The sequence below is a fragment of the Theropithecus gelada genome, chromosome 1 (assembly GCF_003255815.1).
Source record: "Theropithecus gelada isolate Dixy chromosome 1, Tgel_1.0, whole genome shotgun sequence".
NCBI classification, from domain to species: Eukaryota; Metazoa; Chordata; class Mammalia; order Primates; family Cercopithecidae; genus Theropithecus; species Theropithecus gelada.
Window position 1 is genome coordinate 93,427,765 of NC_037668.1, and position 14,980 is coordinate 93,442,744.

The following is a 14,980-nucleotide window of genomic DNA, read 5'->3' on the forward strand; positions in this document are numbered from 1 at the left end:
ATTTTTTAGAACTTTATATAAATGCAATCATACAGTACTTTGTTTTGCTTTCATATGCATGATTATCTTGAGATTCATTAATGTTGTTTATATCAGTATTTCATTCATTTTGATTGCTGAATAGCATTCCACTAAATGGTTATATTGCAATTTGTTCATCCATTCACCTGTTGATAGGCATTTGAATTGTTTATAGTTTTTGACTATTACAAATGAAGTTACCACAAGTGTTAGAATTGAAATATATTTTCATGTCTCTTGGATAAATGACTGAGCATGGAATGGGCACATCATATGGTAGGTGTATGTTTAACAACTTAAGAAAGTGCCAAACTATTTTCCAAAATTGTATCATTTTTCATTCCCACCAGCAGTGTAAGAGTTCCAGTTCCTTCACATCTTCACCAATACTTGGTATAGTTAGTCTTTTCTTTTTAATATTTTAACCATTCTAGTATGTGGATAGTGATATCTCATTGTGGTTTTAGTTTGTGTTTCTTGAATGACTAATGATGATGAGCGTCTTGTCATGTGCTTATCTGCCATAACTATGATTTATATGGTGAAGTGACTGTGTAACATTTTGCCTATCTTTTTAACTGGGTTGTTTGTATTATTATTATTTAGTTTTGAGTGTTGCATATACGTTATGGATACAAATCTTTTATCGGATAGATGATTGGCAAATATGTTCTCTGTGTATGCTTTGTCTTTTTGTTATCTTTCATAGTGCTTCTCAAAAAACAAGTTTTCAATTTTGATAAAGTCCAATGTATCAATTTGTTCTTTTATGGATTGTGCTTTTTGTGTCATATGTAAGAAATTTTTAATTAAGCGAAGGTCACAAAATTTTTTACTCATGTTTTCTTCTAGAAGTTTCATAGCTTTAGGTTTTACATTTAGATTTATGATCCATTTGGAATTAATTTATCTGATGTGAGGTATAGATTAAAGTTCTTTTATTTTATTGCATATAGATATTCCATTGTTCCAGCACAATTTGTCAGGAAGATTATCCTTTTTCCACAGAATTGCTTTTGTGCCTTTGTAGAAAATCAGTTGTCCATGTAAGTGTTAGTCTATTCTAGACTCTATTCTGGTCCATTCATTTACTTTTTTTGTTTTTACATGAATACTTCATTGGCGTGATTATTGCAACTTTATAATACATGTTGAAGTTAGGTATTGTTATTCTTCAAAATATGTTCTTCAGTTTCAAAGTTATTTTGGCTATTCTAGATTCTCTGCATTTCCATATGAATTTTTAGATTCATCTTGTCAATTTGTATAAAATAGCCTGTTGAGATTGTGAGTAGCATTGCATTAAATCTATAGATAAATTTAAGGAGAGTTGGCATATTAACAATATTGAGTCTCCTGACCCATAAACACAGTACATCTCTCATTTTAATTAGGTCTTAATAATTTCTGTCAACAGCATTTCGTAGTTTTCAATGTACAAATCCTAAACATCTTTTGTCAAATACATTCCAAAGTGTTTCTATTTCTGATGTTATTGTAAATATTTTAAAATAATTTCTGTTTCATCAGTTATCCAATATAAATTCAATGTCATAAAATTATTCATATTATTATCCTTTTAATATCTGTAGACTGTGTAGCAATATTGTGCTTTCATTTTTTATATTGTTAATTTGTGACTTCTATGGTTTTTCCTGGTCAGTCTGTGATATGGTTTGGCTGTGTTCCCACCCAAATCTCATCTTGAATTGTAGTTCCCATAATCCCCATGTGTCATGGGAGGATCCCAGTAGGAGGTAATCATGGAAGTGGTTACCTCCACACTGTTCTGCACTATTATGGCAGTTACCTCCACGATAGTGAGTGAGTTCTCACGAGAGCTGGTGGTTTTATAAGGGGCTTTTACCCCCCTTCACTCTGTACTTCTCCTTGCTGCCACCGTGTTTGCATGTCCTTCCACCATGATTGTAAGTTTCCTGAGGCCTCCTCAGCCCTGCGGAACTGTGAATCAATTAAACCTCTTCCGTTTTATAAATTACCCAGTCTTGGGTATTTCTTCATAGCAGCATAAGAATGGACTAATACAGTCTGGCTAAAGCTTCTTTCGTGTTTTAAAATCTTTTAACCAGCTTTTGGCTTTCTTGATCTTTGTGTATTATTTTTCTATTTTATTTTATTTTATTTCATTATATTCTGATTTGATATTTATGATTTCTCATCTATTTTAAACTTCAGTTTAATTTGCTCTTTTTTTTCTCCTAGTTAAGATGGAAGCTGAAGTCATTGATTTGAGACCTTTCTTTTTTTCTCATATAGGCAGTGCCTATATTTAGTGTTAAACACATTTCCCTGGAATTATTGCTGTAAACAATATCTTACCTTAAAGAATATGTTGTATTTTAATTTTCATGCACTTAAAAAGTCCTAATTTTTTTTTGATATGGTTTTTGAGCGACCCAGGAATTATTTAGAAGTGTGTTCAGTTTCCAACTATTTAGGGCCTTTCTAAATATGTATCTGTTATTGATTTCTGTTATTAATCCTATTTTCGTGTGACTGGGATCCTTTAAAATTTATTGAGACTTGTTTTTTTTTATTATTATACTTTAAGTTCTAGGGTACATGTGCATAATGTACAGGTTTGTTACATATGTATACTTGTGCCATGTTGGTGTGCTGCACCCATCAACTCATCAGCACCCATCAACTCATCTTTTACATCAGGTATAACTCCCAATGCAATCCCTCCCCCCTCCCCCCTCCCCATAATAGGCCCCGGTGTGTGATGTTTATGGCCCAGAATATGGTCTTCCTTGGTAAATGCTTTTGAAAAGAATGTGCATTCTGCTATTGTTGCGTGGAGTGTTCTCGAAATGTCTATTAGGTCAAGTCAGTTGATGTGTTGTTCACGTTTTTATCTTTACTAATATCTGTCTACTTGTTATATCAATGGGGAATGTTGCATCAATGATGAGTTGAAATTAATCAATAATTGTGGATTAGGCTGTTTCTCCTTAAGGTTCTCTCAATCTTTTGCTTCATGTATTTTGAAACTCTGTTATTGGGTACATAAATGTTTTGGGTTGTTATGTCCTCTTGGTGGATTGATCCCTTTTTCATTATGAAATGATCATCTTTATCCCATGGAATATTCACTGCTTTAAAATATACTTTCTCTGACATTAATATAACCGTTACAACTTTCTTTTGACTAATCTTATAATGGTATATCTTTTCCCATTCATTTCATTTTATTTGTGTTTATAGTTAAAATTGATTTCTTGTAGGTTGTTTATAATTGGGTCTTTTAAATCCAGTCTGATAATCTTTGCCTTCTAAATGGGATGTTAGGCTGTTTGCATTTATCAAGTGTGATAATTGCATTATCAAGTGTGATAATTGATATGTTTAGGATTAAATCTTTTTATTTCTTTTCTTATTTTATTATTTGTTCCCCTTTTCCTCTTTTTATGCCTTCTTTTTGATTTTTTAAACGATTCTACTTAATATCCTGTGTTGCTTATTAATCATATTTTCTTGTTTATTATTTTAGTGGTTGCTTTAGCATTTATAATATTTGTCTCCAATTTATTATAGTCCAAGTGATAGTATATCTCTAAGTGATATCATACCACTTCATGTAAGAACATCACAGGCCGGGCGCGGTGGCTCAAGCCTGTAATCCCAGCACTTTGGGAGGCCGAGACGGGCGGATCACGAGGTCAGGAGATCAAGACCATCCTGGCTAACACGGTGAAACCCCCTCTCTACTAAAAAAATACAAAAAAAACTAGCCGGGCGAGGTGGCGGGCGCCTGTAGTCCCAGCTACTCGGGAGGCTGAGGCAGGAGAATGGCGTAACCCTGGGAGGCGGAGCTTGCAGTGAGCGGAGATCCAGCCACTGCACTCCAGCCTGGGCGACACAGCGAGACTCCATCTCAAAAAAAAAAAAGAACATCACAAATTTCTCCCCTACCAAGCTTGGTACTAATGCCATACATTTTACTTTTACATATGTTGTAAACCCCACACCAACGAAGCTATTATTTTTGCTTTAAACAATCAATAAATATTTGTCATTTTAGTTAAATTTCATTTCTTTGTGTGAAACCATATTTCTATCTGCTGTCATTTTTTTTTTTTTTTTTTTTTTTTGCCTGATGGATTTCCTTTAGCATTTTTTATAGTGCAAGTCTGATGGTGATGAATTCTTTTTGCTTTGGTATATCTGAAAAAAAAAAAGTCTTTATTTCATCATTATTTTGAAAGCTGTTTTTGCTGGGCGTAGGATTTTAGGATTGCAGTTTTTCTTTTATTTTAGTACTTCACTTTTGCTTCACTATCTTTTTGCTTATGTTCTTCCTGATGATTAACCTGCTGTAATCTTTATCTTTGTTTTTCTAATGTAGGGTATCTTTTTTTTCCAGATACCCTTTAAGCTGGGTGTCTCAAATAGTTTACTTCAATTTGTATTTAGTATCCTGCTTTAAAAGCCTATCCAGTATTTTTATATCTGTGTTAATATTTAGCTCTTTTTTTTCAATATAGGCCGGAAGTGTTAGAAGATTCACCTCTGGTTCCCCAAAAAGGCAGTTTTCAGATGGTTCATTGCAATTGCAGTGTTCATGAACGTTGTGAATGTCTTGTGCCTGTGCCAACAGCCAAACTCAACGACACTCTCCTTATGTGTTTGAAAATCACATCTGGTGGAGTAATTTTCCAGTCACCTCTAATGTCAGTTCAGCCCATAAATATGGGTAAGTTATGCACTAAAATGATGATAATAGGTCAAAACATCAGTCATATATAAAGGTTAAAAATTGCTTACAAAAATATTTGCTAGCTTATCTCACTTTGCTTAACACTGTAATGATGGTAGATGTAGTACTGGGAGTATGAAGAGTGGCTTCTGGAATGATTTAACAATAGTATGTATATCTCGGCCGTTGTCACTTAAATTCTGTTTTGAAAACTGTTTTCTTTAAATCCTGGATCTATGTAATGGGTGTATATTGATTGGATATCACTTTTTCACAACTCAGATAACTATTTTTAAAAATAATTAGAAGCATGTTTCTTACCTGAATTTATTCCTTCAATAAATATTTCTTAGAGGCTTATGTTTGTCAGAGACTGTTCTAGGAGCTAGAAAAAGAGTGGGAAATTAGACATAGTTCCTACCTCAGAGAGCAGGGACAAACAATAGTAGGCAGAGACAATGATAAAAGAGTAAATAAGTAATTTACTGTACAAACATGATTACAGAAAGCTTCAAATAATAGACAACACTCTGTTTTCTTTGTGCAAAGATCCCCCAAATCTCTTTTTATCAATTTAAATATGCAATTACAAATGTGAATAATACAGGCAAATGTTAGTACTATGTATTTAATTTATTAATTTCATTTAATTATGTATAATTTAGCAATTTTTCTCCACTTATATTTCCGGAAACAATTGTATGCAAACTCTTTATGTCTGATTTTGCATCATTGGTTTTGACATCACTAGAGCCACTTTTCCAAGTATCTGATACAATTTTACATACAACTCAGGCTTTACTTCTTTGTAAGTTACTCGAGATACAGCAGTTTTTGAAACTGTGTATGACATCATATTTTAACATTAAGACTTTCAAATAATTTGTCCTCTAGGGATATCATTGTGCTCTCCACAACATAGTTACAATGGCATACAAGCAATTCAATCGTGAAGTTATACCATAGAGAAAAAAATTACAAAATCTTTGTTCAATATCATTTTTTCTTTTCAAAACTAATTCTACCTGATGAATTTTTAGTAGCATTTAGAGTCAACTTTGAGTTGCATTGTTTTTCAAAATGAAGTAGTTAAGGGAAAGTGCTATGGAATTTTTAAGAACTTGAAAACTTTCTTAATTTTGTCTTTATGCGGAGATAATTTTGGGGAAAAAATCTTTCCTTGTATTTGAACACATATGATAATATCCCCAAATTATATGTTCCATGAAAACAATAAAACTGGTGTGATGGAGTGTCAGGGACTATTGTTTCTACTATGTAGATCAAAGAAGATCTCCTTTAGGACATAGCATTTGAGCTGAATAAAGAAGAGATATCCATGCAAAAATCCAGAGCAAAAGGTGCTCCAAGCAGGAAGAACAATATTCACAAAATCCCTAAGATAAAATGAACTTGGTAATTTGAGGAACAAAACAGAAGACCTTTGTGCTAGGAGTGAATGAGGTATGAGAGTATTAAAGGATGAGGTCAGAGTTACCTGGTCCAGAGCATGTAGTAGGCCAGGGTGGAGAAGTAAAGAACTGTTTTGGTTTGGATCTGTTTGGGAGATGGTGCTGACTGGACTGTCTAGTGGTTGGAGTTGTAGAGTGTGAAGGACAGAGGGGAATCAAGGATAACTCTTAAATTTAGACCTGGGCATCTAGATGAACAGTGACACCAGATACTGAGATACGGAAACTCAGGGAAGATTAGGTGTGTGTACAGAAATCAAGAGCTCTATTTTGGACACATTGTATTTGAGATGTCTGTTGGAAACCTAGGAGACGTTGAATAAGAAGTTGGACATATGAGTCTAAAGTTTAGGGGAGATATATACATTTGGGAGTTGTTAACATATCAAGGTTTAGAGTATTGTATGAGATCATCTATTTAGAGTTCAGCAAGAGAAAGACTGAGGGGTTATCAGTAAGAATGCAGGAGTAAAAGAGTATGTTGTTCTAGAAGCCAAGTGAAAAAAATATTTCAAGAAGGAGGGTATAAGCATCTGTGGAGTGCTGCTGAGAGGCAGAGTAAGATGAATGGGAAATTGACATTGAGTTTGTTTTTGCTATTTCTAATATTAATGCATATTAGTATTGTCAACCTAAAATGTATGACAGATACCAACTCTACAAAGCAAAAAGTTTATTTGGGAGTAGTAGGGGATTGCAGTTCTAGATATGCATGCTATGGAATGACTATGACACATCCACGGGGGGTTGGAATAAAGGGGAAGCTTGAAAAGACATATAGGAGACCTCCATGTAAGCTCTTTTGAACAAAGATTATTGGTTACAAGAGCTTGCTGCAGGGGTTGGCATTAGCTCATTGGTGGAGACAGCCATTGTTAGGCAAGTGTCTCTGTGCAGGCAGCTTTTATGGAATACTGTGGTTTTGAGGAATTATTTACGTCGTTCCAACGTAGGCATACATGCATAAGGGGACTCCTTCATGGCCTCCCAACTCCATTGTGTTAGGGTTCCGCATTAGTAACTCCAGTTTGATACTGATAACTTTTAAAATATGCAGATAGGAAATGTACAATAGGTTGTAATATTGTGATTTTACTTTTCTTCGGTATATGTTTGTTTTCTCTTTGGTCATGGGAACACAGTAAATTTCACCTGTAATTTCCAGACTTTTGTGTTTAGCTGTCTTTGCTTTAAAGTAACTGAAATTTATAATATGTCACATAAAGTAAACCATCATTGATTTTGACTAAAAGAGGAAAATTGTGACCAAATTCCTGAAAATATAGAATGTGAAAATTATCTTATGCTCTTTATTTGTTGAAAATAAAATTCAAATCAGTAATTGTTTCAATTTAATGATAATTTCTATATACATGAATAATTCCTGTTAATTGTAAAAACCTTGCTAATATAGAGATGAACAAACAAGAAAACACACCAATTTTCTATCACTTTGGCAATCTTTCTATTTTAAATATATCAGGAATCCAAGTATAAATGTGTGTTAAACTTTCAAAATTTAAACGTTAAACATTTTTAATATTCTGAGAAACTTCATCCCTACTTCTGATGACAAGCCAGGGACTGCTGCAGCTGCATTTATTGCATGGGAATATTCATGCTGTCAGTTATTTTTGAGTAGGTTTGTCTAGATTATAGACAATTATGATCCATAATTAATAGACAAGTTGAATTTTGGATAGTTTTATGTATTTCCAAATAGTGTTCTCCACAATGCTTTTTTTCTTTTTACTCACTAAAATAAGTGGAGTGGGTGAGGTTCAGGGGAGACTTCAAATAAGTTTGAGGATGCTGGGTTTAATAAAGTTAAGTGGGATTCTTATAAGGGGAAATAACATTTAGCAAAATAATCTCATTTACTGACTCATAGTCTTTACCACTTAAGGGGAGGGAAATGGATATACATGGATTGCTATGATAAGGTACAAGAACTAGACCCAGTATTCTAGCTTGTTTCGGTTCTGTAATTAGTCCTTGGATAAAGTCACCTTTTAAGTACTTGAAAGGCAAGATATGATGAAAATTTATTTTGACTTTATTTTATTCAACTATAATTGTCATGAAAATTACTTGACTTAAAAGTATTCTCTTTTTTTTCTTAAGTGAAGCCTGATCCACCATTAGGTTTGCGTATGGAAATCACAGATGACGGTAATTTAAAGATTTCTTGGTCCAGCCCACCATTGGTACCATTTCCACTTCAATATGAAGTAAAATATTCAGAGAATTCTACAACAGTTATCAGAGAAGTAAGTATATTTTAATAAGTAAAATGAAAAGTTGAGAAGTAAAGACCCTCTTAAGTCCCATAGCAATTAACCTCTGCAAACTAAATATATACATTTCTTCTAAAGCAGAATGAATTATAGTTCAATATTTCATATTATATATGTCATATATAGATAGATATACATACTATATATACGGCTATAGGAAATCTAGTTACAGAAACTTGAATTCATAATTACAATTATTTTCCACCGACAGACCACTGATTTCATCTTTTTTTTTTAATTGCTCAATCTATTTGAATCTTTTTCTGAATGTGGCAACAGAAAGATTTTTGCTTGGCTAATCATTAGTCGAGCTTCTGAATCTTCTGCTAGCCCCATCTGTGCATATTCCTGTAAAACTCAGTTTTAGCAAAGAACTCTGCTAGGTCATTTTAGAAGGAACCCCCCGACCCTGGATATCTGAGGAATATTTGATCAGGTTTCTCATCCTCCACCATTCCCCAAATAATGTTTGATCACCATGGCCTGTCTTCAACAAGAATTCTGTTAGGTCAGTTTAGCCAGAATCCCTCTTATCATGATGTTTTTGCTTAGTAATTTTCTATCTACTCCCTGCTTCTTGGCTATAAATTCCCTGTTGCCCATGCTGTATTTGGACTTAGCCCACCCACCCCCACCCATCACAAGGCATATGCAGTGCTCCATATACCTATTGTGATGATTCCAGATAAAGTCTTCCTTACTTCCTTTCTCTTTTTCTTTAACAGTTCATTCGGTAAGTATTTATTGAACACCTGCTACGTGCCTGGAACTGTTCTACTTGCATCAGGATACACTGAGATAGCAGGACAGGATAAGAGGAATCTGGGGGTGCTGGCAGGGAATGGAAGGTTGCAATAATAAATGGAGGTTGGGGAGAGTCACATTTGAGCAAAGATGTGAGGGAAATGGTGATGTGGATATCTGGGGAGTTGGGTTCTAAACAGAGAGAACAGCAGTGCAAAGGATGGTGTGGCTGAGGGCAGTGAAGGTGACAGCAGTAGTGGTTGAAGTCAGAGGCCAGTGGGGGAGGAGAAGGTGGAGCTCAATGAATAGCCTCTTGGGCCATGTGAATACTTTGGCACTTTACTTTGTGAAACTAAGTTTCATATAATTTAGAAGTGAAAAACAGTCTTTTAGAACTGGCAAAAAATGTAAAACATTTTATTTTCACAAAGAGAACGATGGAAATCCTCAGTGTCACGTATGGAGAAGACAAAGTTAAGGCTTCTGTGGTTTCAGCTTTCTCATCTGTAAACTGGAGATAATCTGTAAACTTGAGGATTTTAGATAGGAGTTATTAATATCTGATGTTGTTGTATGCATTCCTGATGCTTTTCATAATTTTTAGTCTGTGATATGTTCCCCCTGCCTCAAGAGCAGTCATTAGAGGCCAGAGAGTTTATTAACTTTGGAGTACATTTTTGGGAACTGAATTTTGATCTCCCAGGCTCAAGTGATTCTCCTGCCTCTTTTTTTTTTTTTTTAAAGAGATGTGGTATCACTATGTTGCCCAGGCTGGTCTTGAACTCCTGGGCTCAAGTGGTCTACTCACTTCGGTCTCCCAAAGTGTTGGGATTATAGGCATGAGCCACCATGCCTGACTAGGCTCAGGTTCTTAAGACTTTTCATGCCCTTCTGCACAGGATACTTGTAGTTCTTTGTGTACCCCTGCACAACATTTTCTACCAGGTGTGTCTTACAGGTGTCAGTAGCGGCTTGAAGCTTCCCACAGATTTTAGCTGCATTTCTTAAAATTCTAAAGGTCATATATTCATCATGATTCAGTTAAGAGTATTTGCTAATTATCATTATGATTTTTCTATTGGACCCATGGACTATTTAAAATTTTATTGACTAATGTGCAAACATTTCTTTTTGATTATTGATATTTGTTTTAATTCCGCTGTGGCCAGATAACTACTTTGTAAGATTTTAATTCTTTGAAATTTGATGAGATTAGCTTATGATCACTTTTCGTAAAGGTTCCCCATCAACTTGATGTTCTGATGTTTTAATATAATATTTTAACAGGCTGACAAGATTGTCTCAGCTACATCCCTGCTGGTAGACGGTATACTTCCTGGGTCTTCATATGAGGTTCAGGTGAGGGGCAAGAGACTGGATGGCCCAGGAATCTGGAGTGACTGGAGTACTCCTCATGTCTTTACCACACAAGGTAGGTTATGTAATAGCCACTTCTACTGGGAGGGAAATATATTTCCTGAACTTGCCTTTGTATATTATAAGCATCTTAAATTTTGTAGCCTTAAAATGAAAGAAGGAACACAATATCAACTTCCTTGTTTAAACTTTGAATGGGCCAATTCGTGAATTAAAATTCTGTCAGAGTCTCTGGGCTTATGTGTTTCTATTGCAGTACATTGTAGGATCACTTTTCTTATTAAAAAGAAAAAATTAATATAACAGTTCCAAATTAAACTCAGAAAGCCCCTTGTATTGATAATTCCTTAATTTACATTTTAAAACCAAGCATATTTATTTGACATAAAATTCAAATATTAATATTTTACTTCATATTATATAATAAATGAATTTTTATTCTAGATGCTTGCTTTTGAGAGTTTTCAGTGCCGATTGTTCATATTGTAAAGGTTATTTTTAGCATTGGAACATCTATAGTTTATTCACAGCTTCTTCATGCAGCTGATGTGCAAAGTTTTGCATAGAGGCTCCAGAGGCTTGGAATAATCCTAGACCTGCTACGTGCAAAGCTGTGACTATAGAAAGAAAATAGTCCTTTGACCGGTTGTCCAATCTGTCAAAAGGGCAAAATTTTTCTTGCTCAGACTTACTGAGATTGATTAGGGCCTGTATAGAGATAATATGTACCATGCAAATATTCAGTCCATTTAACAAGTTTACTTATTGATTGCTTACTATTTTAAAAGCACTGATTCATCAAAAGGCAAGTAGCAATAGTAGTTTAAGACATTGACTTTGGAGTCCAACAGAAGTTTATAGAAATTCTGGCCTCACCACTGATTTGGAGAATTTCTTAATCTTTCTATGCCTTAATTTCCTCATCTGTAAAATAGGGATGTTTTATATGGATATGAAATATCTATATAAAATAAAATAATGAAATGAAATAATTCACATGGGTCATGTGAAGAAAATCATTATTGTTTTATTATTCTGCAAATTAAAAATTGCATAGTGTGTCATATGCAGATAAAATGCATATCTATCTATATTAATATTTTGCAAATTAAATATTCAATATTTATCTCATATCAATTTCAATAAATTTATCCAGTGTATATTTCACAAATTGTCAGGTTTTTATTAACTTGGTTTTCTTATTTTTAAGCTAATATTTTAGCATCTACTCATGTAAAAATACTATGATTTTCATCTTATTTCTCAATTAAGCCTTACTATATATATTTGATTTCAAAGTGAAATGCTTTGAATTCTCTTATCATCTTTAAAATGAAAAACTTCAGCTTAATTCATGAAAGTTCAATTATACTTTTTCTTTTTAAATAAGAATTATTCTGAGACTTTTGAGGCAGTTTAGTAAGGAGGTTGTGGCGCATACTGAAGGTAGGTTAAAATAGGTTAATGTGTTAGGTACTTGTCCACAGTAAGTAACGTATAAGTGAAGCTTGAGTGCCACCTCAGCTAGGATTATACTCAGTCACGCTCATAAATCTAATGGTTTGGCTTCTGTCCAGTAATTTTATGCTACTAAGTTTTTTCCTGTTTCTATTTGATTATGGACATACAAAACATAGATGTTTTGTATGGATTGTAAATATATAGACATTGATGTTTAGCGTGCTATTACAGAATAAAGAAAACTTAATAAAAACCAATTATTTTTGTTTCTGTTTTTAAGGGTAATCCCAAGATATGTGTGAAAACAAATTTTCAGTCTATCAGCAGAAAATGGTTCACCTTAACTTTACAGCTGTGAAATGTACTGATGTTTTTGCAGTGCACTGTGGTGGAAATAATTTCTTCCTATGCAAACCATCATTTACTTTTATCTTGTGTGTCTTTGAAAATGATAGGCAAATGAAGTTTACAACAATAGAGGACTTTAAAAATAGCATGGAATCATGTGTAGGCATTAAAAAAATCATGTTTTAGGAAAATATTGCTTCTCTTTGCCCTCATCCATAGGATATTGGCATTAAATAACTCAAAATGATAGTACAAACCAGCATTTATAATTTTCTCTGCTTTGTATATTGCTGCATTATGATTCATATGACATTCCTATTTTTTTAATTTATATCTCATATATTTACCTACTTACTTGAAATTTTTATGTATCCAAACAAGACAATAGCAGCAATCATTCTTACTTCGGGATTTTGCTTCATAGTGATTTTTTTTAAGAACTTGTCCTAGGTTTCACTGATTCCCAAAGCAGGGTCTGGTGGAAAATATGTCATTGTGGAATTAAACTATGTTTTGTTTTAGTTACTTTCCAGCCTATCAGTTAGCAAGTGACAATTACTGACTAAAACATATATATACACACACATATATACACACAGATATATATATATACAGATATACATATATACACACAGATATATATATATACACACACACAGATATATATATACACACACAGAGATATATATATATTATATTTTTATATATATATATATATAATATATATATATCTCGTAATCCGCCTGCCTCAGCCTCCCAAAGTGCTGGGATTACAGGCGTGAGCCACCGCGCCCAGCCCTAAAACATATTTTATGATGAATAAGCCTCTGTGTTTAGAAGATAGTGAAGACATTCACGGAAGCTCAATTCACTTTCGAATGAGAGCACTCGGGACACTAGATAACTGTACACAAACAGGCAATTTCAGCATTATCCAGTTTTTTAGTACACTCATTTTAGTTTTGGCAGTATAACTCTGCAATGTGTTGTGAATCTTTTTCGATGTGGTATAAATTACAGAGTGTTTTGTCTTCATCTGACATCCTTTCTTCCCTCATTACAGATGTCATATACTTTCCACCTAAAATTCTGACAAGCGTTGGATCTAATGTTTCTTTTCACTGCATCTATAAGAATGAAAACAAGATTGTTTCCTCAAAAAAGATTGTTTGGTGGATGAATTTAGCTGAGAAAATCCCTCAAAGCCAGTATGATGTTGTGAGTGATCATGTTAGCAAAGTTACTTTTTTCAATCTGAATGAAACCAAACCTCGAGGAAAGTTTACCTATGATGCAGTGTACTGCTGCAATGAACATGAATGCCATCATCGCTATGCTGAATTATATGTGATTGGTAAGAAAATGAAGGTTTTGTTCATTTTGTTCCACAACTTAAAGTTTCATTATGGAACCTCCTTATATTAGAGTCCTGTTAAGATGTAAGAAAAAAATTTTTCATTAAATTTTTTGGTGTTTTTGCTTTATATTAACATTTTAATGTGTTTCAAATAGATGTCAATATCAATATCTCATGTGAAACTGATGGGCACTTAACTAAAATGACTTGCAGATGGTCAACCAATGCAATCCAGTCACTTGCGGGAAGCACTTTGCAATTGAGGTATCGTAGGTATGTATTATTTTTGGTGTTTCATTTTTCTGTGGGTATGGTGAGATAAAAATTTTCTGTAGAAATATTACAACAGTAGTCTTACAGATTATTTGCTTCCTGAAAGAGGAAAGTATAATATAATTAATCAGGAAATTTTTGAGGGATTATATACATTGGTGATTCTTGAAAAATATTCACACCTGAGGTTAAAAAATTGTAATTTGTTTTTACTTCAAATTATCTTTTCTGAAAATCAACCAATTCTGTATAATTTATATTTTAACTCTTGAATGAAACACAAGAAAATGTAGTTTGTGTATGTTTTAACTTGACTTAAGAGAGTTGACTAGAGGAGAATGTGAAAGATTATAAAAGTTTCATATCATTTGGTTAAAGATTGTTTTGGAAAAAAAGAGGTAGAAGCAGATTATAGGAGATAATATGAATGGTTTTTAGAACTAACCGAGGTTATTTAGGAAATAAATACTTATGGTTAGTAAAGGGTAATGTGTTCTAATAAGAAGTAATTTGTACTTGTTTATTTTTACTCTTCTATGTTTTAAAAAGAATTCAAGGCATCATCTTATAGTGGTCCCTTTCTCTCTAAAATCATTTTATCTAAAATGATACCACCCTTAATCAGATGATAGATTTTTAAAATATCCCATAGTAGTACTCAAGTAAATATACTGCTGTTAAACACTGTGTCCCAATTTGTATTTTTATTTGTAGTGGAGACTTTCAATTTGTATAACATGCTCATTTATCCTTAAAATATAAATTTTCAACTAGAAAAATAAATTCCTTCTCTCCAATACTGTGATCTGAAGTCTATTCCTAATGCTGCCAGTCTCTTCTTATGTAGTATTAGGAAAAAAATGTGACAATTTATACATTTCTCAAATAGCTGCCTTCATTCTACCTAATA

The 14,980-nt window shown here is 33.4% G+C and overlaps 1 protein-coding gene across 3 annotated transcripts in view; it reads left to right on the forward strand.

Annotated features, from left to right (window-relative positions):
- The window catches only part of LEPR (leptin receptor), a 199,289-nt gene that overhangs the window by 152,467 nt on the left and 31,842 nt on the right, over positions 1–14,980 (forward strand). For all 3 annotated transcript variants that reach the window (XM_025381246.1, XM_025381255.1, XM_025381240.1), the window contains exons 6-10: positions 4,530–4,738; positions 8,338–8,483; positions 10,542–10,686; positions 13,504–13,794; positions 13,953–14,070. In XM_025381246.1, coding sequence (XP_025237031.1) covers positions 4,530–4,738; positions 8,338–8,483; positions 10,542–10,686; positions 13,504–13,794; positions 13,953–14,070 — 909 coding nt within the window. The remainder of the gene's footprint in view (positions 1–4,529; positions 4,739–8,337; positions 8,484–10,541; positions 10,687–13,503; positions 13,795–13,952; positions 14,071–14,980) is intronic.